This window comes from Grammomys surdaster, unplaced genomic scaffold (assembly GCF_004785775.1).
Source record: "Grammomys surdaster isolate TR1022 unplaced genomic scaffold, NIH_TR_1.0 134, whole genome shotgun sequence".
Classification (NCBI taxonomy): Eukaryota; Metazoa; Chordata; class Mammalia; order Rodentia; family Muridae; genus Grammomys; species Grammomys surdaster.
In genome coordinates this window covers 9,683,844-9,710,559 of record NW_021604592.1, presented here as the reverse complement: position 1 = coordinate 9,710,559, position 26,716 = coordinate 9,683,844, and the positions used below count along the sequence as shown (strand labels likewise).

The following is a 26,716-nucleotide window of genomic DNA, read 5'->3' as shown; positions in this document are numbered from 1 at the left end:
CTCGTCTCCTCTCCTTAATTTGGCACTCCTTTTGAAATAATTTTCCACAGCTAAACGCCAGTGCCTTTCTTTCACAACACCAATCTGCAGAAGGGGGAAAGATTAGGAACCAGACAAGCGAAACATTTAGGAATGTCAAAGAGACAGCAGCCTCTCCTTCGGGAAGAAAATACAACTCTCATCACCGAGCTGTCGACACAGCGAGACTTTTCTTCAGGCGTGCTCCGGTTCCCCTCCTGACCTCAACGCCACCTTCCTGGTGCTCTGCTTCCCTGTCCTCGGCTGTGTGTCCGAGGGGCAGCAGAGCCCGGCAGCCGCAACCTTCTCGCCGGCAGCGGCCCCACCACTCACCTGGCAGGTGCGGCCGTCCGGAGAGCTGCACGAATCGGTTGAGCTGTCCGGTGCCCCGACCCCCGCCGGCCGCGCCAGCCCCGCTAACCCCGCTGGCCCCGCCGGCCGCGCCTCCTCCCCGCCGGCGGTTCCGGTCCCAGCCCTGGGCAGCCGACATGGCCCGCTAACGATTGCCGCAGCCCGGTCCCGGCAAGCCCCTGCCCCGGCAGCGCGAGCCGAGCCTCCTTCCCGGGCTCCTCAAGAGACCCGGGAGACAGGGGCCGGGGGAGCGCCGGGCTCGCCAGCAACCAATGGCTGGCCGCCTTGGTGACAGAAGACCAATGGGCAGTCTCTTTCTTGGCAGGTGGAGGGAGGCGGGGAGAGACGTGGTAACCATAGCTATAGCTAAAAGAGGTGGGGGGGGGAGAATAGGCATAAGCAGCCGCTCACAGAGCGCATCAGTTCCCTGGCGCTAGCCCGCTTCACCGGGATGCTGGGTGCTCAGACCAGATAGTCGAAGTCTGAGCGGGGAGGCTACGCCTGAGGAGACTCCCAAGCATGGTAGCTGTCCCGGCGTGATTGATGCTCAGGAACTCTGTCCCATAAGCACTGCATTTAGAAGTATCATATGTACACGATGCATGTACTTGGTGTCAGTAAATCTGTCTGCAGCTGTGCAGACTGAGACCCGGTCTGCGGACTGTTGCCACACACAAAGGGCTCACGGGAGGTGGGGGCGGGAGGAGGAGTCAGATGAAATCTAAAAAACTCCTGGCTTTCATCATTTGTTTTGTCTCCTAGTAGCACTGCTGGGACCCTTTCCCCAGCATAAGCCACGTCAAGACCAAACAGCTTTAAACCTGATTAGCAAATACCGAAAACTGTTCGATCTTAGAGTAATCGTAGAAACACAAATGAAAATTCCAATAAGAAAACCTTTCAGGCTACACATACATCAATGAAGATCTTTAAATAACACTCTTGTGTGTGCCTGCCAAGAAAGAAAAAAAAAAGAAAGAAAAAGATTTAGTCTCATAGATGACCGACAATTATGTAAATGATTTTACTCACACACACACACAAACAACCCTCAATTGTCTTACAACATACACAATTAAAGACAGAAAATGGAGCGGACGATGTGATTTTAAAATGTAAATATCAGAAATTCCCATCGTTTCAAAATTAAACAGAAAATTTGGCTTCGAACTTGAAGAGGCGCAGTGCACAGTGGGAAAATGCAGATACACATTGCTGTCTCCAAAAAAGGAAAAACCATAAATTTCTCAAGGGAAACAAAACCTTTAAAGATCCAATCTGATGGACGTCTGGCCCCCTTGATGTTTCACATGTGAGAACCTCACATGTTGGTTTGTTTTTTGTTTTTTGTTTTTTTTTTTTGAGGATTGGGGTGGAGAAGGAGAAAGTGCTGAGACCAGAAGTATTCTTTCATCCCAGTGAGCAAATTTCATGTCGCCATGAAATTTTGGGTTTGTCCCCCACACCCAGTTTCTGTAGAAAAAGAAGTGTTTTATCCACTGTGTATTATAATACAGTTTATTGAAATGTTTGACCTCTGAAAAAAAGGAAACCTGTGGTCGTAGGGATGTAGAAAACTCAGTTGCTTAAGTACTTGTCTAGCACCCAAGGTGCAGTCCCCACCACAGTATAAAACTCAGCATGGTGGCACACTCTTGTAATCCCAGAATTGGAGAGGGATGGTGGCAGGAAGATCAGGCATTCAAGTCCAAGTCCAGCCTCACTCAGCTACATTACAAGTTCAAGGCCAACCTTAGCTACATAAAATCCTGTCTAAAAAACAAAACAAACAAACAAACAAACAAAAAAACAGGACCAGGGGTTCAAAGGATGTGTGCAGAGCACTGGCTGGTCTTCCTGAGGACCTGGGTTCAATTCCTAGTACTCACAGAGCAGCTCACACCCATCTGTAATTCCAAATCTAGGATCAGACACTCTTACGAACTCCTCCAGGTGCTGGCCATGCAAGTGATGTACAGACAGGCATGCAGGCAAAACACCCAGACATATTAAAGAACAAAAAGGGCAGGACCAAACAGAAGTCCAGTGAGATGGTGCTTGCCTGTATCCCCAGCCCAGCACCTCACTGGTAGATGTAGGAGGCTCATAAATTCAAGCGCCTTGGCTATGTAATGAGTTTAAAGCCACTCTGTGATTTATGAGACTGTCCCCACTCGCCCCCCAAAAACAAAGTCTGTGGTCCTAAAATTAGAAAAACAAAACTAATGAATGTTAATTTCTCTAAAGAATTGTACACCCATAGCTGGAGGGATGACCTAACCAGCAGTTAAAAGCACTGGCTACTCTTCCAGAAGACCTGGATTTGATTCCCAGTACCCACATGGCAACTAACAACCATCTGGACTCAATGGTTGTTTTTTTGTTTTTTGTTTTTTTAAAGTTAAGAGCTATGTGAGAGTTCAGCAGTTGAGAGTGCTCATTCTAAAGGACCCAGGCTTGATTCCCAACACCGACATCAGACAGTTCACAACTGCCTATAGTTCAGTTCTTTACACACATAGTGCACATAACTTCATACACACGAAGAAAAATAAACCTTTAAAAGGTCCTGGACACGGTAGTAATTCCAGCTACTTAGAGGGTAGAGGCAGGTGGATCTCTGTGAATTGGAGCTAGTCTGGCCTACATATGTTCTAGGGCAGCCAGAAATATAAAGTGGGATACTAACTCCAAAGGAAGGGGCAGGGGGCGAGGGTTAGCTGGAGAGATGGCTTGCCAGTAAAAAGCACTGGCTGTTCTTCCAGAAGAACTATATTCCATTCATAGCACCAACATAGTGGCACACAACCATCTATAACTCCAATTCCAGGAAATCCAACCTCCTTTCCTGGCCTCTGTGGCCAACAAACATGAACACAGTACACAGCCATACAGCCATACATGCAAGCACTGACATATATACATAAAAAATGAGGGGATAGGTGTCAAGACAGGGTTATTATGTAGCTCTGGAACTTACTCTGTAGACCAGGATAGCCTTGAAATCAGAGATCCACCTGCCTCTCTACCTTCAGGGTGCTGGAACTAAAGCCATGCACCACCACTGCCCAGCTACAGAAGCAAATATTTAATAAAGAAAATTATGTGGAAATAGTTATACAAAAAAGTCCTATGACAGAGCTAGGAAAACAGCCTAGTGGCTAAGAGTAATGGCTGGGGATGTGGTAGGGTGTTGTGGAGAATACTGGAGAAAAGTGATCAGTCAGATTAGAAATAGATAAGGATTGACACTTGTAGCTGGATGATGGATCTCTGTGAGTTTGAGGCCAGCCTGGTCTACAAACAAATTAAACAAAAAAAAGTAGTTTTGATTATTTTTTTCCCTCATCAAGAGGTTCTTAAGAATAGTTCTCAAAGGAACAATTCTAGATTACATAGTGTAGACTATGAACTTTGGCTGATAATGGTGTGTCAATGCTGGTTCATTGTTTCTAACAAACGAGCCACACACTGGCAGGTGCGGTGTGTTGATAGATGGAGAAGTTGCACAGCAGGGACGAGATGACTGTGGACTCTCTGTACTCTTTGTGTAATTCGCTGTGAACTGAAAAATCACTCTGAAAAAATAAAGAGTCATTCATTCAAAAGTGGGATTTGTGGGAAACTCTGCCTAGGAAATACAGGAACTAGAAAATTCTTCCCTGTTGATAGTCAAACTGTAATCTGTAGAGAGACAGACTGCATTAGTCAGGGTTCTCTAGAGTCACAGAACTTATGGAATGTCTCTATATATTAAGGGAATTTATTGGAATGACTAACCGTCTTCAGTCCAACTAACCCAGCAACGGGCAACTGTGAATAGGCAGTCCAAGAATCTAGTAGTTGCTCAGTTCCATGAGGCTGGGTGTTTCAGCTAGTCTTCTGTATAAGCTGGCATTCTGAAAAGGTAGGTTCTGATAGATGTGCTGGCAAGTAAGTGCAAACAGGCAAAGAAGAGTGAATCTTCCTTCTTCCAATGTCCTTATGTAGGCCTCCAGCTGAGGTATAGCCCAGATTAAAGGTATGTGCCGCCAAACCTGGATTTGGAAGTTGCTCTGCCCCATGCTGGCCTTGAACTCACATCTGTCTCCTGGGATTAAAGGTATGTACTACCTCACCTGGGCCTAAACTTTTCATGACCACTATGCCTCATGATCTGGATCATGGATGTGCCCTCCATTTCTGGACTGTAGTTCAATCCAGGTGTACTCGAGTTGACAACCAGGAACAGCCATCACACAGCCCTACTGTGGAGGACAGAATGAACTATAGAACTTTTTATGGGGGGAGAGGGCGGGTAAGCTCAGACGAGGCTTGAACATCCTATGTAGCAGAGAATAATCTTGAACTTCTTATCCTCCCCCCTCCACTTGCCAAACACCACTATGCCCCATTTGGACAGTGTGTACTAGACAAGCACACGCATCTATCTGCATCCCCTCTCTCGGAGCCTTTTAACCTCCTCTCATGTTCAGTCAGGCATTTAGGCTTTGCCTCGTAACTGTAAGAACTTGATGTTGATCCTCAGAACCCACCTAAATAAAAGCCAGAGCCCCACTCCAACCTCCACTTCCCCATAAGCCAGGCATGGTGGCACATGCTGGAAATCCTGGTGCTGAAGAGATGGAAATAGGTAGTTTCCTGGGACTCACGGACAAGCCAGCCTAACCTATTTGCCAAATTTTAGGCCATTTAGAGACATTATTTTTTTTTTTTTCGAGACAGGGTTTCTCTATGTATCTCTGGCTGTCCTGGAACTCACTCTGTAGACCAGGCTGGCCTAGAACTCAGAAATCCACCTGCCTCTGCCTCCCAAGTGCTGGGATTAAAGGCGTGCGCCACCACCGCCCGGCTAGAGACATTATTTTAAAAACAAACAAACAAACAAACAGACAGACATCCAAGGTTGACCTCTGGGCTTCACACATATGAATATACACATGTACACCATGCAAGCATATATGCATACATGTACGTACACAAGACATATGAGCCACATGAGTTCTAGGGATTGAACTCAAGCTATCAGGCTTGGCTGCTGTTACCCACTGAGAGACATCTCCTTAGCCTCAGTGTGTGTGTGTGTGTGTGTGTGTGTGTGTGTGTGTGTGTGTTGTATTAAGGCTACATCAGTGAGCCCCAGGACCAGTGAAAGACCTTACCTAAAACAAGATGGAGACTGAAGAAGACAGATGACGTCAAGCTCTGGCCTACACACCTAGCCATAGGTACACGAGTGTAACCAGTCTTTGCTACTTTGCGGGTTCTTCTTTTTGCCCCTGCCCTTTATCCACCCTCCCTCTGTTTTACCCCCTAACACTAGATAGGAGAGAAACAAAGAGAGAGGGGAAAAAGGAGTTAGGAAATCCCTAAATCTAGTTTCTTTCCTTTTGCTTTTTTGGCTGGGATTACTAGCAAATGGCAACCAATCCCACTGAACGATCAACAACCACTGATCCCGCCTCTCAGGGCTCTGGCATCTATATACCCTCTAAAGTGTTTGCAGAATTCCAAACACCACGAAATTGCAGAAACTATCTGCAGCTAGCAAAACCATGCTCCCTGCTAGAGCACCAGAGAAGTCATAGCCAGCTGCTGCAGACAGTCCAAAGCAGCCCCACATCCCCACACCTGGGATTAAAATGAAAACACATTCTTATAATAGTTCTCTGTTTTTTAAAGAAACCAAAATTCCAAAATTGTCGTTATACATGAGTGCGTACACACATATATAAAACAATATGTACTTATACCTACATCACACGCACCAAAGAAAATAATAATGGATATATAGCAAAAGAAAAGACTAATGGGGCTGAAGGGATGGCTCAGTGGTAAAACAAGGCTCCTCTTGCAGAGGGACCTGAGGTTGATCTCGGCACCCACACGTTCAGCAGGGCATAAATGTAAAATAAATAAATCTAGAGGAAAAATAAAGACTAGCCATGCACGAACACCCAGACATGAGTTCAGGCATCTCGGCTGAGTCACACTTAGGTGTCATGTGATTCTGTGGCTTCTTAAGTTCCATTGATCCAAGGCTGTAATTAAGGTAAGGTTTAAAGATTAAGCAGGTCCTGTGAGCTGGCTCAGAAACTGAAGGTACTTTCTGTGCAAGCCTGGCCACTTCATTTTGATTCCTGGAACACACACACTAACAACAAAAATGTGAGTGAGTCATAATGGTGCATGCCTTATATGCCCTTGGTGGGCAGAGGCAGGTAAATCTCCATGAGTTTGAGGCTAACCTGGTCTACAAAGTGAGTTCCAAAACAGTCATGGCTACATAGTGAGATCCTGTCTGGAAAAGGGGAGGGGGAAGGAAGGAGGAAGAGAGAGAGAAAAAGAGAGAGAGAGAGAAAGAGAGAGAAAAAAAAAAAAAAAAAAGAGAAAAAGAGAGAGAGAGAGAGAGAGAGAGAGAGAGAGAGAGAGAGAGAGAATGAATATGAGGTTAAAAAGTAAAGTTTAAGAATTAAAGATGTTACAGATGTAGAGATGTAGGGATGTAGGGGACTGGAGAGATGGCTCAGAGGTTAACAGGTCCTGAGTTCAATTCCTGGCAACCACAGGGTGACTCAAAACCATCTAATTAGATCTGGTGCCCTCTTCTGACCTGCAGGCACACATGCAGGCAGAAGACAGGTTGTTTTGTTTTTTGTTTTGGTTTTTCGAGACAGGGTTTCTCTGTATAGTCCTGGCTGTCCTGGAACTCACTCTAGACTCTAGGCCTCGAACTCAGAAATCCACCTGCCTCTGCCTCCCAAGTACTGGGATTAAAGGCGTGCACCACCACTGCCCGGCTCAGAAGAATGTAAATAATACAGGAATAAGTATTTAAAAAAAAATAAAGAGGGGCTGGTGAGATGGCTCAGTGGTTAAGAGCACTGACTGCTCTTCCAGAGGTCATGAGTTCAAATCCCAGCAACCACATGGTGGCTCACAACCATCTGCAATGAGATCTGATGCCCTCTTGTGGGGTGTCTGAAGACAGCTACAGTGTACTTATAATAAATAAATAAATAAAGTTAAAAAAAAATAAAGAATTAAAATTAAGTAAAAAAAAATAGTTTCTTTTTTTCTCTCAAAGGACTTCCTTTTGTAAATGGTAGTTTTTTCCTGGTTTTTAGAGATAGGGCTTCTCTGTGTAGCCCTAGTTATCCTGAAACTCACTCTGTAGACCAAGCTGGTCTCAAACTCAAAGATCACCTGCTGAGATGAAAGGTGTGCACTACCACTGCCTGGCTGTAAAGGGCATTTTAATGTATGTTCTCTACATAAGCAGTTTATTTATTAAAACATTCATGTTTGAGAAAAACAAGTTGTCTACAGGAAAGCCAGCAGTATCTGAAGGCTGTTTTCACTTTTGCTGAAATTTCTGGCTCTTGGCTGCAAGGCATATAACTGAATTCTACAGTAAGGAGGCTTCTTTTTCTTCCTTTGCCTCCTCATTTTTTGGAAAATGACAGAACTCTGACTGGACTGGAACTATGGAGACCAGGTGGCCTCAAACATACAGAGATCTGTCTTCTGTATCCACATGCTAGATCCATAGGTTTTAAGTTCCAGTGTGTGGGAACTGTGTTGGAGTCAGGAGCCATAGGACAAAAGCTGAAAGAAGAGAGATGATCCTGCTGGCCTCTTTGCTCACTGTCCCTACGCATCAGTCTTTCAGCTGGAGGTTTTGGAAGATCCTGTACAGGTTCCTTCCCAACGACCTCATCCACTTCAGTACTAAGACTGGGTTTCTACCTGGTAGTGGTGCCACTTAGGAGGAAGAGGCAGGCAGAGCTCTGTGAGTTCAAGGCCAGTCTGATCTACCCAGCTAGTTCCAGGACAGCCAGGCCTACACAAAGAAACCATTATCTGAAAAACAAAAACAAGCAAACAAACAAACAACAACAACAACAACAAAACTGGTGTTCACACAACCCCCCATCTCTCCTTCTGCTGCTATATAGAAGTATTCTTTAAAAAAAAAAAAGATTTAATTTTGTATGTATATGTGTGTGCCTGTGCATAGGTATATACACATGTTCGTGCAGTTGCCTGGAAAAGCAAGAGGAGGGCATCAGATTCCTGGAACTGGAATTACAGATGGTTATGAGCTTCCCAACATGAGTACCAGAAACCAAACCCAGAGCTCGCAAGCTGATGGTGCCCTTAACCACTGACTCACCTCTCTAGCTCCCCACCTCCCCCTTTAAAAGAAACTTTTTTTAGGTTTATTTATTTAATGTGTATGAACGTTTTGCCTGCGTGTACATATATGTACCATGTGCCCTTGGAGTTTGAAAGAAAGTCCTGGATCCCCAAGAACTAGAGAAGAGATACTTATAAACCACCATTTAGATGCTAGGAACTGAATCTAGGTCCTCTGCAAAAACAACAAACTCTCATAACTTCTTAGTCTTCTCTCCAGGCCCACTCTCTTTTAAAATGTAACCTAGGTTGACCCTGACCTTTGTAGGTAGGACTGGCCTGGCATTTCTAATACTCCTGTCACTACCCTTGAGTGGCAATGGTTTTCTCAAGACTCTGAAGCCAAATTAGGTTCTCAGTGGGCCTTCTTTGGTGCATGTATAGTCATAATTTTTAAATGATAGGATGGGCCTGGGGATGAAGCTCAGTGGTAGAGTGCTTTCCTAGCTTGTGTGAGGCTATGGGTTTGATTCCCCCAGCACCAACATCACCTCTTTTGTTCACTATTTTATCGACAGTCCCCTGTATATCAAGGCAATAGTTAATAAATATTTGCTAAAGAATGGAGGATGGTATCGAAGCCATAAACTTTTTCCAATCCCGTGAAGCACTTCAAATTATTTGTTCTCAACTAAACACTGCCGTTTCCGTACCTGGAAAACAATGTAATTTAGGAGAATCAGTATGACTTTTATTTGTAGGCTGCAACTGAATCCTTCGTCCCTATTGAATCTGGAAAGACCATCACCTTTAAAACCATTTTTTTGTGGTGGCCCACGACTTTAATCCCAGTATACAAGAAGCAGAGGCAGAGGCAGGCGGATCTCTTGAATTCCAGGACTGCATAGAAAACTCTGTATCAAAAAAGAAAACTCTTCGTTAATCTAAATATCCTAATTCATCAGACAAGCAAATAACCTACATTTAGTTTCAAACAATATAACCACTCTTATATTCTTTTAGATAACCAGGAAAGGGTGGGACTTGCAGTCATTATTTTGATAGGCCAGGGGGGCGGGACTTAACGCAGAACGTAAGTTCCTGAGCCTAAACACGCTAGGGGACACAACTCCGGAACGGACCAAGATGGCGGCTTCCAGTGAGGGGCCAGTGTTTGCCGCGGGTATTGAAAAGACTTGGGGTGCAGTCGTTCGTTCCCCTGAAGGGACACCCCAGAAAGTTCGGCAGCTGATAGATGAAGGAATTGTCCCGGAAGAGGGAGGCACAGAACCGTGAGTTATCCAGGCTGTGGGCTCTGGAGTGGCTTGGGGAACAACGGCCTGGAGCAGGGGGCGGGGGACGCAGCGAGTAACTTCAAACCGTGACTTGGTGGGTGAGGTTGAATTCTTCCTCAGCTCTGAAAAAGGCTAGCCTTCTCTGATTACTCGACTTCGGTAGCCTCCGCATGTACCTGACGCTAGCGAAATTTTGTAATTAACCTTTTTTGAGAGAGAATACTGTTAGCTGAATAAGCAAACCTAACTATTAAAGCATTGGAGTCTCACAGTATAGTGAAGCTTAGCAAGCTTTTTACTTAAGAACAGTCTTAAATGTATAAAGCAAATTAAACGGGATTGTAAATGAAACGATCACACAGTAAATAGTTAGCAAGATAGTAAAATGAAGTTATGTGGTAACATGCTGTTTCTCTCCCTCACTCCTTCCTTCCTTAATTAAATAGTTAATTCTGGGCTGGGAATTAGATAGCCTAGCGTGCATTGAGCTCAAGATTTGATCCCTAGCACTTTTATTAAACTGGTAGTGGTAGCATACAACTCTCAAGTCCTTGAAAGGTGATCTGAAGTTCCAGGCTAATTTGAGACCCTGTGTCAGAGAGAGGTGTAGGGAGGAGGGAGAGGAGAAAAAGATAGTTAATATCTAGTAGCATGTGTACAATCAATCATAATTTTGAATTAGTGATACCATGAATACTATTTCAAAATATAGTCAGCCTTAATGTGAATACATTTTTTCTCTTGGTGGCAAATTCAGAAATATTTGTCTTTCATTTATTTGTTTGTTTGTTTTATGTATGTGAGTGCACTGTAGCTATCTTCGGACACACCAGAAGAAGGCATCAGATCCCATTACAGATGATTGTGAGCCACCAACTGGTTGCTGGGAATTGAACTCAGGACCTCTGGAAGAGCAGTCAGTGCTCTTAACCGCTGAGCCATCTCTCCAGCCCTTTCTTATTCTTTCTTATTTTTTCTTTCTTTTTTTGTTGTTGTTTAGACAGAATTTCTCTGTGTAACAACCCTGGCTCTTGGGCCTATCCTGGAACCCACTTTGTAGACCAGGCTGGCCTGGAACTCACAGAGATCCCCCCACCCGCCCTGTGTCATGATTGCTGGGATTAAAGACCTGTGCCAGCACACCCAGCACAGGTTTGGATTTTCTTAACCTTGATAATGAAGCCATTCTATATTTCTCAAAAATCTTCGAAATAAATGTCATTTAATGCCTACCTAGGTTTAGGGATCTTCTATTTTTTTTTCTCAAGAACTACATTTTCTTTTTTTGTTGTTGTTGTTTTTGTTGTTTTGTTTTTGTTTTTCGAGACAGGGTTTCTCTGTGTAGTCCTGGCTGTCCTGTAACTCACTCTGTAGACCAGGCTGGCCTCAAACTCAGAAATCCACCTGCCTCTGCCTCCCAAGTGCTGGGACTAAAGGCGTGTGCCACCATTGCCTGGCCCAGAACCATATTTTCTTGATTTTTTTTTTTAATTAATCTGTAAATCTCTGAGGAGTTGTCCTGGTATAATTTTCTTTCAAGTCATAATTCTTGGTGCTGTCTTATTGTTACAGCGGTTTATAGGTTTATAGCTGAGCATGGGGTACATGGTGGTAATGCTGGTGCTTGAACATTTGAAGAGAGGAGAGTGCTGTAAATTTCGGATCAGCTTGTTGTATATTGTTCCAGGACCAGCCTAAGTTACAAAATGAGACCCTATCTCTCAAAACAAAACCAGGGATATTCAGGATGACACAGTAGAAAAGATGGGTGGTGGTACTAGTGGCACTTGCTGTTAGTGCCAGCACTCAGAGGCAAAGGCAGGCAGATCCCTGAGTTCAAGGCCAGCCTAGTCTACAGAGTGAGTTCCAGGACAGCCAGAGAGGAAAAACTATGTCTCAAACAAACAAAACTGGGGGAAAAAATGGCTCAATAGATGTATTAGTCAGGGTTCTCTAGAGTCACAGAACTTATGGCTAGTCTCTATATAGTAAGGTAATTCCAAATTTTTTTTTCACTGAAAGTGAAAGAATGAGTTGGCTGGCTTTGTATTCGGTTTTCTTTTAAATTGTATTTTTCTCACGTTTCTTCTTGAAATGGAAAGGTCCTGTCTTTGATTTGAATTTTCTCTTCTAAAGATTTATTTATGTTACGCATGTGAGTACACACTGTAGCTGTCTTCAGACACACCAGAAGAGGGCCTCAGATCCCATTACAGGTGGTTGTGAGCTATTAAGTGGTTGACTGGGAATTGAACTCAGGACCTCTGGAAGAGTAGTCAGTGCTCTTAACCACTGAGCCATCTCTCCAGCTCATGACTTGAATTTTCTAATTGAGGTAGTGAGAAACAAGGGTCCATGTACATAACAATATATCTAAGCTATTCTTTCTCATACTGAGAGTTAAATTTATGGACCATCAGGATGGCTTATCAGGTAAAGGTGCAAGCCTGGTGACCTGAGTTCAACCCTTGAACCCACATAAATGTCGGAGAAAAGATCTGAGTCCACAAAGTTCTTCTCTGGTTTCTATACATGTGCCTGGATACATACATTCACACATGTACACACACATATTACCCAAAGTAGTAATCTCGACACTTAAGAAGCTGAGACAGGAGGATTGCTGTGAATTCCAGGCTAGCCTGAGTTATAAAGTGAGACTCTTTGTCAAAAAAGAAAAAAAAATTATTTCTCTGAAGTGGTTTAAATTGTATTATTATTCAATACTTAAACCCTTGAAGGCCTTATTTTGTATTTACTAAAGTTATGCAAAATATTGTTGGAGAACTGTGAATAAGCTAGGAGAGGCTGGCTAAACTGTTTAGAGTTATGACTCCCAGATTGAAAAATTTAGAGCCTATAATTTCGTATTATGAAGTCATGGAATATATTAAGCAGAGGAATGGCTTGACTGAAATGGTTTTTAGAAACTTAAAATCTAGTTCAGGGCCGGGCGGTGGTGGCGCACGCCTTTAATCCCAGCACTTGGGAGGCAGAGGCAGGCGGATTTCTGAGTTCGAGAGTTCGAGGCTAGCCTGGTCTACAGAGTGAGTTCCAGGACAGCCAGGGCTACTCAGAGAAACCCTGTCTCGAAAAACCCAAAAAAAAAAAAAAAAAAAAATCTAGTTCAGGTTTGATATTATGGTGTGTGTGGAACAGCTAGGCTCAGAGATTTAAGAAGAATGATACAGTCGGGCGGTGGTGGCGCACGCCTTTAATCCCAGCACTTGGGAGGCAGAGGCAGGTGGATTTCTGAGTTCGAGAGTTCGAGGCTAGCCTGGTCTACAGAGTGAGTTCCAGGACAGCCAGGGCTACACAGAGAAACCCTATCTCGAAAAACCAAAAAAAAAAAAGAATGGTACAGAGCTCACTAACAGTCCTACTTGGTTTCAGAAAGGATATGTCTGCCACAATCCAGTCAGTCGATGGAGCGCCTCAAGCAGAACAGCCTCCATCGGAATCTACGAGCAAAGAAGCCTTTTTTCACAGAGTGGAAACCTTTTCTATATCCTTTTCAGTGTGTGTGTGTAACAGCCCGTTTTGCCCCACATTTGGGGGCCACTAACGTTTGGGTCACGTTTCAGAGCTTGGGCTCCCGGCCCTAGCTGTTGCTCCAGTCTGCGGGTCAGGGTCTAGCAAGAGAGAGAGTGGGGATGGAGGGGCAAGAGACTCGAAGAATGGAGACAAGACAGAGTCTGTTCAAGTCCCCTTTACTGAAAGGAAATCCTGGGTATATATATGCACAAGCAGGGGCGTGCAGCTGAAGACACTTTACCACGTGGGCCTTGCAGCTGGTGGCACTAAACAACAAAACAAGATATGTGAGAAAAACAAGATGTTTATCAGAGTGTGCTCAGCTGTTGTGGGCTGTTGAAAACAAGTCTCTTGTCAGAGTATATGGCTCGAGATGGCTGCAAAGAGGATAGCCGCTTTCTGCTGGGAGTCGGCTCCCAACATGTGTGAGTGTGTAAGTGGTTCCACCTGCCGCACAATTGTTACTAGAGAGGCACTGCTATACTGAGCAGTAGCGTATAGATACTGCTTACTCTGATCTTTTGTTTGATGTGTGTATGTTTTTTGCCTGTATGTTTGTGAACCATGTACATGCAGTGCCCAAGGAGTCCAAAGAGAGCATCAGATCCCTAGGATGAGTTACAGCTTGTTGTTACCCACCATGTGCGTGCTAGCAGTTGATCTGGAAGAGTAGCCAGGCTCTTAACTGTTGAGCTGTCTCTCCAGCCCCTTACTCTGATCTTTTAAACCAAAGAATTAGTATTGGTAAGAACTTTTTTTCTGAAAATTAGAACCATAATATATTATTCTGCAAAGTATCCATCGAGGGATAGATCAAATCTTTTTTGTTTGTTTCTGGGTTTGGGTTTTTTGTTTGGTTTGGTTTTTGTTTTTTTGAGACAGGGTTTCTCTGTGTAGCCCTGGCTGTCCTGGAACTCACTCTGTAGACCAGGCTGGCCTCGAACTCAGAAATCCACCTGCCTCTGCCTCCCAAGTGCTGGGATTAAAGGCGTGCGCCACCACCACCTGGCCCTTTTTTTTAAGAGTTTCTTTTTTTTTTTTTTTTTTGGTTTTTTGAGACAGGGTTTCTCTGTGTAGTTCTGGCTGTCCTGGAACTCACTCTGTAGACCAGACTGGCCTCAAACTAAGAAATCCGCTTGCCTCTCCAGGCTGTCTTAGAACTCAGAATCCACCAGCTTCCACCTCCCTCGTGCTAGGGTTAAAGGCATGCAGCTCCACTGTGTGGCTTCTAGATACCTTTTGTGTTTTAGTCACTATTACATGACAAACGCTCTAATATGCAGCGGCTTTAAACAACTATTACACAAACTCAGTAGATTATGTCTAGACACAGAGTAGGTTTATTTTGTTTTTGTTGTTGCTGGTGGTGGTTGTTTGTTTTATAATTTATGCATTTGTTTGTTGTGTATGCCATTTGGGGTTGGGGAATGTCCAAGGAGGCTAGAGGAAGGTATCAGATCTAGGGCAAGAGTTACAGGCCTCCAGACATGTGTTCTGGGATCCAAACTTGGGTCCTCTGGAAAAGCAGCCACGGGTGCTCCAGTGGCTCCCAAGCATCTCTCCAGCCTGTGTGTGTTTGTTTTTGTTTTTCTGGGCAGGGTCCTTTATTTTATTTATTTATTTATTTATTTATTTATTTATTTATTTATTTCATGTATGTGGATATACTGTCACTGTGTTCAGACAAACCAGATGACATCCCCGTTACAGACGATTGTGAGCCACCATGTGGTTGCTGGGAATTGAACTCAGGACCTCTGGAAGAGCAGTCAGCGATCTTAACCGCTGAGCCATCTTTCCAGCCCTCTAGACAGTCTTAACTATGTAGCCCAAGTTGATGTAGAATTTATTATATAGCCCTTGATGGCTTTGAGATCATGATTTTCCTGCCTTTGCCTCTCTGCCTTTGCCTCTCTGATGTGGGGATTACAGGTGCCGTGGTTCCTTATTGCATGGGCTCTTTCGGAACGGTTCACAACTTGGAAGCTGGCTTCCATCACAGTGAACAAGCAAAACAGGTGAAAGCCAGATTATTTTTTGTTCAATGTTTTATTTTGTTCTGTTTTGTTTTTGAGACAGGGTCTCACTATTGTGTCTGACCCTAAGCTCAGAGATCTGCCTGCCTCTGCTTCCCAAGCACTATGATTCAAGGTGTGTGTTTCCATGTTTAGCATTAAATATTCTTTTTAAATTTAACTTTTTATTATGTTTACTTATTTAGTATGTGTGCTTTGGTGCATATTTGGAAGTCAGAGGACAACTTGTGGGAGTTGGGAGTCTCTTCTCTCCTGTCATCATGGGGGTCCCAGGGACAAGCAGAGAATTAGGCTTAGCAGCAGACACTTTACCCACTGAGCCGCCCCACTGGCCTCAGACTCATTTTTGTAACCTAATCCCAGAAGATAGCCCATCACTTTTTGCCATAATCTGATTATTAAAACATTACCAGGCTAGCTCATTCATGAGGAAGTTACCTCAGTCCATAGTACCAGTAAGCAGGGACTATAGGAATTACCAGTTGCCTACTCTGCTCTTGTAAGTCTTTAGCAGAGTACTTTGAAAGTACTAATTTAGCATATAGTCCATCATAATTAAACTTGGGGTAAAGGGGCTGGAGAAATGGCTCAGTGATTAAGAGCACCAACTGTCTGTCCTCCAGAGGCCCTGAGTTCAATTCCTAGCAACCACATGGTGGCTCACAGCCATCTGTAATGGGATCTGATGCCCTCTTCTGGTGTGTCTGAAGACAGCTATAGTATATTCATATACATTAAATAAATAATTCTTTAAAAAACCTTGGGGTGGAGAATAGCTAAGATTCTTTTCTCCATATTAGAAAGTAAGGGATGTGGTAAGTTAGGAGAACACAGTCAAGTGTAGAAACATCTCAGCCTTTTTGACTTGATGGTCCTTTGTTGCTTAGGTGCATCTGATCCAGGGCTCTGACCAGCAGTCTCAATCCCTAGTATTGCAGATTAAATACAAGCAGACAGCTTCTGTATTCTACCACACAGATGGTAATAAAAAAAGTTTTACGTTGTGTTTTTTAAAGATGGGTTCTTAAATACCAAAGAAATACCAGAGAAATAGAGAAGAAGTGTGGCTCTCAGTCTTTAAAAGTATTTGCTGCCAAAACAGAAAAAAAGAGAAAAAAACCACAGGGAGGTGGTGCACACCTTTAATCCTAGCACTTTGGATGCAGAGGCAGGTGGATCTCCAAGTTTGAGGCCAGCCTGGTCTACAGAGTGAGTTCCAGGACAGCCAGGGCTAGAGAGAGACTCTGTCTCAAATAAAATAAAATAAGATACCAAAGAAAGAAAGAGTACTTGCTGCTCAGGCAACTCACAGTTGCCTTAAATCTAGCTACAGGGATCCAACCCAATTCCTCTGGCCTGGGAGGCACTAGCATTCACGTGTACATACCCATTACTGACCTATACATATACACATACTTAAAAGTATTTTTTTCTTTATTTGAGATAGAGTCTCTCTGTTGTGTAGACCTGGGTATATTGGAACTCCTTATAGACCAGACTGACCTCAGACTCAGAGATCTTCCTGTCTCTGCCTTCCAAGTGTTGAGATTAAGGGTGTACACTGGCACACTCAACTTGAAACTACATTTTCATTTTTAAAAGATAGATTCTCGGGCTGGAGAGATGGCTCAGTGGTTAAGAGCACTGATTGCTCTTCCAGAGGTCCTGAGTTCAATTCCCAGCAACCACATGGTGGCTCACAACCATCTGTAATGGGATCTGATGCCCTCTTCTGGTATGTCTGATCACAGCAACTGTGTATTCACATTAATAAAATAAATAAATCTTTAAAAAAAAAAAAAAAATAAAAAAAAATAAAAGATAGATTCTCACTGTGCTGTGCAGGATAGTCTTGTCTTTGTGGATCCAAATTGCCATCAGTTAGTAGTAGCTAGAACAATTGGCGTGCTGTAAACCGGTTGAGTTTTCCTCGACAAAAGGTCATAATTTTTACCCTCTGCTTCTTACTCATGACTAGCATCCTGCAAAGTTTGTACTTTAAAAATGGCCCTGAGGCTGGAGAGATGCTTAGTAGTAAAGAACCCTGACCCCTCTTCCAGAGGATCTGAGTTTGAAGCCCAGCACCTACATGGCAGTTTATAACCATCTTTAATACCAGTTATAGGGCATACAATGCTTCCTTCTGGCCTCTGGACACTGCACACACACAGTGTACAAACATACTTGCAGCCAAAACACATGTAATGTAAATCTTTAAAAAAAAAATCTTCTTGGGAGGCAGAGGCGGGCGGATTTCTGAGTTCAAAGCCAGCCTGGTCTACAGAGTGAGTTCCAGGACAGCCAGAACTACACAGAGAAACCCTGTCTCAAAAAACCAAAAAAAAAAAAAAAATCTTAAATTAAAAAAAAAAAAATGGCCAGGCAGTGGTGGTGCATGCCTTTAATCCCAGCACTTGGGAGGCAGAGGCAGGCAGATTTCTGAGTTCGAGGCTAGCCTGGTCTACAGAGTGAGTTCCAGGACAGCCAGAACTACACAGAGAAACCCTGTCTCAAAAAACCAAAATAATAATAATAAAAACAAAAAAATGATCTTTAGTAGATGGAATAGTGTCTCACATCTTTAATCTAGAAGGATTTTCAGGAGTTTGAGGCCTGCCTGGGCTACAGATTGAACTCTACTCCAAAAATACTGAGAGGCTAGGGAGAAACAAGGCTCTGGATGAAAGAGTTGCTGCACAAGCATGAAGACCAGAGTTGGGATCCCAGACCACACATAAAAGCCGGTAAAAATGGCAGTGTACCAGTAACCCCAGCAATCAGGAAGCAGAAGCGGGATCCCTGTAGCTAGCTGGCTAGCCAGCATGAATGTCTATGCACCATGGCTATCATATGTGTGCCTGGTGTCCACTGACATCAGAAGAAGGTAAAGGAACCCCTGGAACTGGAGTTACAGATGATTTGTGAGCTACTGTGTAGGTACTGAAAACTGAACCCGAGCCCTAGCATGAGCATCAAGTGCACATAACCTCTGAGCCATCCGTCCAGCCCCCACCAGACTAGCTAAAATGACCAACTCCAGGTTCAAAGACACACTTCTGCCTCAGTATATAAAGTGGGACACCCGATTGAAGACACCGGATCTCAGCCTCGGGCTTCCACATACATGTGTATCCCCATACATTCGAACGTACACGTATGCATGTCTACAATACATACACAGAAAAACTAAAAGACCTTGCCATTTTCTTTACTGTCTGAGTTTAATGAGTGTATTCCTGTCTGCTAAGTTTTAATTGTGCTTGGTCTTCATATACATGGTTTTCCTTAACATGAGTACTCTTTGAAATGGGCAGGGAAGCCCCCTGAGCTGTCTCCACTTATCTGCGCAAAATATGGTTGGGTCACAGTTGAATGTGACATGCTCAAGTGCTCCAGCTGCCAGGCTTTCCTCTGTGCCAGTCTGCAGCCCACTTTTGACTTTGGGAGATGTAAGTATCAAGTCCAGCTTACATTTTCCTCCACATTGCAGATACACTGGAGCTGGTGACATAGTCAGTGGTAGAGCACTTGCCTGGTATGTGCAGGCTGCTGGACTGGCCGTCTGTCTCAACAAATAATGTGCTGTTTTACATAGGACACGGTGAGGTTGCGGTGGTCTTCGCCTTATGGTCCCATTGTTCTCTGCAGTGGACTTGATTTTGTGTGTTTTAGATCAACAGCAGTATGTTTACTTTTTAATCCCAAATTTAGATTTTCAAAGAGAACATTCTGAAGGCCCGAGATTTGGAAATCCCTACCTTCCAAGTTGCACAGACTACCTTCTTTGCACTAACAAAGAATCCTTGTTTTTATTTATTGTTTGTTTGTTTTTCGAGACAGGGTTTCTCTGTGTAGCCCTGGCTGTCCTGGAACTCACTGTAGACCAAGCTAGCCTTGAACTCAGAAATCCGCCTGCCTCTGCCTCCCAAGTGCTGGGGTTAAAGGCGTGTATCACCACTGCCCAGCGAATCTTTGTTTTTAGAGACAAGGTTTCTCTGAGTGCTAGGATTAAAGGTATATGCCACCACACTCAGCCTATTTCCATATTTTTTGAGGTATCCTAATTATTTAGATGTATACGTGGTTAGGTTTGGTCTCTAAAAGACTCTTGGCTTTTTTTTTAGTTTGGAGTCTGCATAGTGTATAATAGCTGCTACCTCCTGTGCTTTCAGATAAGGAACGTTGTGCCGAGCTCAAGAAATCCCTGTGCAGTGCCCATGAGAAGTTCTGCTTTTGGCCAGACAGCCCGTCTCCAGGTACACATTCTAGGGATTTCCATTCTCCTGGGTCTTCATGTTTCTAATTAGTACTGCACATTTTCTTGTGAACATCAAATCTTTGAAGTTGCTTTTTTCTTTTTGTGCTTTTCTAGACTTGGATTTATTATCTTTTCCAGGTACATTTGTCCCACCAGCTCTTGAGAGAAAGTGTGTGTGTGTGTGTGTGTGTGTGTGTGTGTGTGTGTGTGTGTCTACTAGAACACATATCGAGCAGATGAACTTAGAGAAGGCTTTTCTCTCCTCTCCACCATTTGGGATAGAACCCACATGGCGTGTTCCCGTTCCAGTTCTCAGGGATTGACCCAGATGGATTTGGTAGTATGTATCTTTACTCACTGAACCCTCACTGGGCCTCAGCTGGAAGTTTTAGGCATTCTCTTGTTCAGCTGGCACATCTCTGCTAAGCAAACATTTAACAGCAGAGCCCTCTGGTGTGGAATCTCTCCAAGTCCAGGTACAAACTTCCTCAGACCCCAGGTTTCCTAACAGTGCTGGTTGTTCATGTATGTTCTGACTGCTAGTCAGTACAGTCTAGGTGTATTGTTTTGTTTTTAGTAGGATGGCTCAAGCTGATTCCAAGGTCACTGTGGCTAGGAATATTCCATGACCAACAAAACCTAACAGAAGTGACTACATTTCTCTATCCTGATGAAAATTTTAAAGAGAAAGTAACTGTAAAACAGGAATTTTCCATCTCTGGCCTGTTTGGGTATTTTTAAGATTTATTTATTTATTTATTTATTTATTTTATGTATATGAGTACACTGTATCTGTCTTCAGACACACCAGAAGAGGGCATCAGATCTCATTACAGATGGTTGTGAGCCACTGTGCGATTGCTGGGAATAGAACTTGGGACCTCTGGAAGAGCAGACATGCTCCCAACCTCTAAGCCATCTCTCCAGCCCCTCTGGCCTATTTTCCTTTCCCCTGTATAATATAGCACAGCTCAGTCCTGTGTGGATTGAGGTTATGTCTGGCCAGTCACCTAGGCTCTTTTTAGCATGTGCCCAGAGAGCTGTTGGTGGTCCCAGCTCTTGTTATTGTATGCTCTGTTTTCTAGATCCATTCACAACTGGACTCTCCTTGAAGAACCTCTAATTCCTAGCTAGACCTCTTTGAGTGTGACTCATTTTCAACTACCTGATCAGCATTTCTGCTTAATATTATAAGAGGTACCTGAACTCAGCAGTGCAAAGCTAAATTATCTAATATCTTTAGGTTTGCCTTGACCTTCCCATCCAGTTATCGCCAGAAATCTGGAAGTTGTTTTAATATCTTTTATGCTTTTTTGTTTGTTTGTTTTGTTTTTGATTTGTTTTTGTATTTTGAGACAGGGTTTCTCTGTGTAGCCCTGGCTGTCCTGGAACTAACTCTGTAGACCAGGCTGGCCTCAAACTCAGAAATCCGCCTGCCTCTGCCTCCCAAGTGCTGGGATTAAAGGCGTGCCACTGCCCAGCCTGATTTTAAAATAGTGTGTGTGTGTGTGTGTGTGTGTGTGTGTGTGTGTGTATGTGTGTACCTAAGTGCATGTAGTATACTACATGTGTGCAAGAGCCCTGGGAGGTCAGGCTAGGCACTAGATGCCCTGAAACTGAAGTTACAGGCAGCTGTGACCCATCATGTGATGCTGGGAACCAAACCCTTACCAAACCCTGGTCCTCTGCAAGACCAGTGAGCACTCTTTACTGCCAAGCCGTCTTTCTAGCCATAACCATTCCTGTTAGTTGTTTGGTTGGTTGATTGGTTGGTTTGGATTTTTCAAGACAAGGTCTTACTATGTAGCTCTGGCTATCTTTAGAACTCACTATGTAGACCAGGCTGGCCTTGAACTATAGAGACCTTTCTGCTTTTGCCTCCTGAGTGCTAGGATTAAAGGCTTGTGCCACTCACTACACCCAGCTAGGCTTTGGTTTTGTTATGTTTATTTGAAGCAGGGTCTTTTTTGTAGCTCAGATTGTCTCCTCTGTAGTCTGCCTTGACTCACTGTGTAGCTAGGGTAGCCTTGACCTCTTGGTAATCTCTGCTATAATGCCACAAGTGCTGGACTTAAAGGAATGAGCTAGCATACATAGCTTTAGATGTTTTTTCTTATCATTACCAGCTTTGTCCTTATTCTTCCTCCTACATCTGTTTTGCTTTTAATATTCAGGTCACTTTTATTCAGAAAAAGGAATACCTATACTTATTTATACTCCAAGGCCTAATTTACTACACATTTCCAGTAAATATAACTTGTTGGGATTTATTGTTTTGGTTCTTGAACTAGAATGTCATAGTCTAGGCAGGCCATAAGGCCTCCATGCAGCTGACAAGATCGCCTTGGACTCCTCCTCTTCCTATCCCTTCTGAGGCCTGACATTGCCGGCCTGTGCCACCATGAACTGGCTCATCAGTACAGTTTTTATGGTAACTTTTCTAATATTTATTACTAATAAATAAAATCCCTTTCAATATTTTAAGTGACAGTTACAAATTTACTAGGGCTGAATATTTTGAAGATATACACAGGCCCAATAAACAAATAGATTAATTCTAAAGCATATTTAAGCTTATTGTAAACCTTGTTGGTGCCCTGCTCTTTAATTAACCAGATTGGGAGGCCCGTTTCTTTCTTCATCTTTTTTCTGTGGTGTCTCACTTCCTAAATGTATTTCCCCAGCATGTGGGGGCACAAGAGCATTGCTGTTCGCTTGAGGCCAGTCTGAGCGACAGTATGAAGATCTGTTTCAAACACCGCCTTACAAATATTTTTCTGCGTTTCATTTTGAAGAATAACTTATTGAATTCCCTACAAGGGATCAGGGCACTGGGAAGTAAGTAATGCTTACCGCTTGGTTTCAGGTTTTGAAAGAGTCTGACATGTCGTTCTGGCTGGTTGGCCCGGAGCTTACTGTGTAGACTAGGCTGTCTTGAACTTGACACAGTGCAAGTTCAGGGATTGCAGATGCACAGTGGCTCTCTGCTGCCTCTGCCATTCTTAGTTTGTTGTTGTTTTTTGGGATTTTTGTTTTTAAAGTCTCATGTAACTCAGACTGTCTCTGAATTTGAGCCAATCCTCCTGCCTCAACCCCTGGAGCATTTAGATTACAAGTGTACACCTCTCTGCCCAGCTTGTATTTTTATTTTTTTTTTTTTTAATTTTTTTATTGATTATTTGTAAGATTTTGCATGTCTGGATGTTTTGCCTGCATGCATACCTGTTTACCATGTATGTGCCTAGTGCCCAAAGAAGCCAAAAGAAGGCATTGGATCCTCTGGAACTGGACTTACAGAAAGTTATGAGCCACCATGTGAGTTCTGGGAACAAAACTCAGGACCCCTGCAAGCTCCAGCCCCATGTGTGGCTTTTTAACCTGGGAACCAGATCCAAATTCAGGCCTCATGCTGGCACAGTACTTTACTACTTGAGCTGTTTTCACAGCCTACAACTTTTTATGATAGTTTTTTGAGATTATAATATAATTATAACATTTACTGCTTTCTCATTCCTCCCTCCCACCCTTCCCATGTTCCCTCCTTTCTTTTTCCAAATTCATGGCCTCTTTTTCTCTAATTGTTGGTACATGCATGCATGTATGTATTCCTAAATATATAATACAACCTGCTCAGCCTGTATAATGTTACTTTTATGTATATGCTTTCAGGTCTGACCATTTGCTGTTGTATAACCAGTAAGTGTGTTCTTCCCTGGGAAAGACTGTCTCCTGTTCTCAGCATTCCTTAGCTGCCTGTAGTTCGTTCTCTGTGAAGGGTTGAGGCTTCCTGGTCGTTGCCCCTTCTTTGTTAGCATGTCTGTTGGAGTTGTCCTTGTTCAGATCTTGTTTAGGCATCCATGTTGGCGATGTATCTTCTCTGAGGTTTCTAGGTTTCTAGACACAATCCATGGTAAATTTCTGTTCTGTCTTTTGCAGTCTTCTTCCTTTTCAGAAGTGATCCCTTAGCCGTAGGAACAGTGTTGTAGATATATCAGTTGGGAGTGGGCTCTACAACTCAGCGTTTTGATAGAGCGTGGTTTTGTCTGTTGCAGAGGCTTTCCTTGAGGAAGAGGGAGTGTTACATTTTCCTGTGGGTATGAGGACAAGTAGTGAGAATATAGTTGGTTATTGTGCTGGTTTTGTTAAATGGCAGTTGTAGGTTCCCTTCCAAGAGTTATGAATTCACTAGCCCTGGGTATTTGGCTAGGTTTCTAGTACCAGGCGTGATTTCCTTCTTGTTGAGCCGGCCTTGAACTGTTGATGGTCCACCAGGCTGTGTGCTGCTGTTCTTCTCTTAGGGTTTGGTCCATGCAGTCATTCTGTGGTTCACAGGCAGCGTCACAGCTGAGTAGGACTGATGGTTGCTTCATTTCTTTGGAAGCTTGTGTGGCACATTCAAGGGGGAAGCATTCGAGTCAGATGTAGCTTGTGTCTCTGGGTCCTGTGTCTGATGTACATGATGTCTTCAACAATAGGAATTTACCTTCTACCTCAACAACTCACAGTGAACTATCTACAACTTGATAATTCTTATAAAATACTGTTTCTTTAATTTCTGTCTAGTAAATCAAAGCTTCAGTATTTGTTTTAATTCTTCCTCTGACTTTTCTTGAAGTAACTGTTGCATACATTCATAGAAGCACAAAGAATAGTTTATAATTAAATGCTGTTCACCTGTCAACTACTTGAGTAATTATCAATTTTTAGCCCATTGGGTTTTTTCCCCAGTAAGTCTGGGAATGGAAACCAGGTCTTTGGCCATGAAGGAAGAGCTACACTCTTCTCCACCCTCCCCTTAAGAAAGGGTTTCTCTGGGATTTCACTCTTCACCCCTGCTTCTAGACAGTCTTGTTTCTTCAGTGTTTGTACACCTCCACACTCTGCGTTGCTTAGAAGCTCACATTCCCCCCGCCCCATACACACACACATACACCCCTTTGCTTTCCCATCAGCCATCAGTTACAAGTAGCTTTTTGGTTAGGAGTGGGACTTTGTGTCCTCTTCTTAGAGCTGGATTTTGTCTGGTTTGAACCTGTTCAGGTCTCTGAGTTCATCTGTAAAACAATGGTTTCTTAATATCATCAACTATCCATGTTACATATCTCACTTGCTCAGTTCATGTTCTTCCTTTACTCCTCCATCTGACTCCCAGTTTATTTTCCCACAGATAGATTTGGGATGTTGCCATTGGGTGAGCCTGCTGTTCTTGTCAGTGAGTTCCTGGACAGATTTCAAAGCCTTTGTCATTTGGACCTCCAACTTCCTTCCCTGAGGCCTGATGACTTGAAAACTATGGTGAGTGTTTCTTGGCTACGTTGCAGTGGCCTCCAGTCCGGCACCACCAGCTTTTGTACACAATCCTTCATTTGACTGACAGAGGGTGCTGAGCGTCGTGAAGAAAATTACTTCTCCCTCTTTTGACTTCAGTTTCTTCCAGAAAGGCAGTAGTAGAGGGTGTGAGTAAATGATTTCTGTTTGAACAATTGGATAGGGATCTTTAAGTAAACTTTTGGAGACAGGGTCTCACTGTGTAGTTCTGGCTGACCTAGAACTTACTATGTGAACCAGGTTGCCCTGGAATTCAGAGATTCACCTTCCTCTACCTACGGAGTGCTGGCATTAAAGGCCTGTGCCCCCACATCTGGCCCTACAAATTCAATTTTATTTTGATTTGTTATTCAAACTGCTCATTGCATATCATTTTCCAAGCTGTGACAGGACAAGAAATTCTTCCTTGATGAATAGAAATGTAGTTGTGTTTCATTTCCTCTCTGAAGTTGAATATTTACTGTCATTTTACCAGCCCGTGAGTCTTGTGAAGATACACTATATGGTAGGCAGAAAAAACTGATCTTTTCCAGGACTACACAGAGAAAACCTGTCTCGAACCCCACCCCCACCAAAAAAAAAAAAAAAACAAACAAACTGATCTTTTGCTTCTTTGAGTTGGCACTGTTAGGGCTTTTAGCACAAGCAGTTCACCTCTGTTTGTTCTTATAAGTGTCAACCTGACCTTCACCAAGGCAGCCCCACCCCCACCCCAGGATTCATAGTGCCTTATTATCCACAGGCCAAAAATTAATGCTGTCAAGTTTGTTTTGTCAAGAGTAAATTCAGTGTTAGGTCAAGACATAAATAGTAGTCTTTTTATTGTGTTTGGGTTTGAAAGTCACGAGTTTCAGATCAAATCTACAATTGGAAAATTAAAAGCCATCTAATACTTAAAGGAAGACTGCTACATTTTTCAGTCAGCAATTTAGGAATCTTGTGTGATACCTTAGTCCTGACCTAGAACATGTTTTCTCTGTGAAGATGCTGCCTCCGAGTCATGGTCTTCCCCAGTCTAGGTGCATTATTGTGCGTTTTCTTCCTATGGAGGCTGAAACTTGGAGTTGATTTTTAACCTCGGTTTCTTTGCAGTGCTTGACAGAAGACAAGATTAGTGTTCTCCTGCACCTGCTGGAAGATGAACTTGACTATCAAACTGATGACAGAAAATCTACAAGCAAATTAGGCTCAGACATCCAAGTCCACGCCACTGCCTGTGTTCTCTCTCTGTGTGGCTGGGCATGTAGGTTAGTGAGTGTTACCCAGGGACATGAACCGGGATACGGTCACTGTCACTATTTACAAACCACCTGTGTCCTATGAGAAAACAAAAGGAGAAATTGGAGTAGGGGAGGGATAGAGAAGTGGATAAGAATCGGCAACAACCAGAACAGATGCTAAAGGCATTCATGGTGCTCACAGCTGCATTTTTCCTTGTGCAGTGTCCTCCCAGCTGGGAGCTTACATCCCCATAAATGGTGCAGCTCTTTCTAAAAGCAGAGGGAAAATGATGTCTTATTTTTAGAAAGGAAGAAAACTAAGCTTAATTGATAAAATTCTCCAGAGGAGACATCAGCTGGTGTCTCCATCAGCTGGTGGCCCAGCCCCATGTTGACATTTCCATTCCACCTTAGTTTGGTGTTGACCTTCTAAGGAGGAAGACTGTCAGAGCCAGTCTTGATTTTCCCGGTCCCTCTGTGTGTGCGTACGTGTGTGTGTGTGTGTGTGTGTGTGTGTGTGTGTGTGTGTGTGTGTGT

General features: G+C 43.5%; 2 protein-coding genes across 3 annotated transcripts in view; one reads left to right on the top strand and one right to left on the bottom strand.

The window, feature by feature from the left end:
• Positions 1-647, bottom strand: part of Klhdc10 (kelch domain containing 10) — a 60,831-nt gene extending 60,184 nt beyond the window's left edge. For both annotated transcript variants that reach the window (XM_028762602.1, XM_028762603.1), the window contains exon 1: positions 352-647. In XM_028762602.1, coding sequence (XP_028618435.1) covers positions 352-508 — 157 coding nt within the window. In that variant the 5' untranslated portion in view covers positions 509-647. The remainder of the gene's footprint in view (positions 1-351) is intronic.
• Positions 648-9,601: 8,954 nt separating this feature from the next.
• Positions 9,602-26,716, top strand: part of Zc3hc1 (zinc finger C3HC-type containing 1) — a 25,016-nt gene continuing 7,901 nt past the window's right edge. Inside the window, exons 1-6 of the mRNA XM_028762581.1 lie at positions 9,602-9,800; positions 13,197-13,308; positions 18,672-18,822; positions 19,546-19,629; positions 24,799-24,926; positions 26,052-26,206. Of these exons, the coding sequence (XP_028618414.1) occupies positions 9,655-9,800; positions 13,197-13,308; positions 18,672-18,822; positions 19,546-19,629; positions 24,799-24,926; positions 26,052-26,206 (776 nt within the window). The 5' untranslated portion in view covers positions 9,602-9,654. The remainder of the gene's footprint in view (positions 9,801-13,196; positions 13,309-18,671; positions 18,823-19,545; positions 19,630-24,798; positions 24,927-26,051; positions 26,207-26,716) is intronic.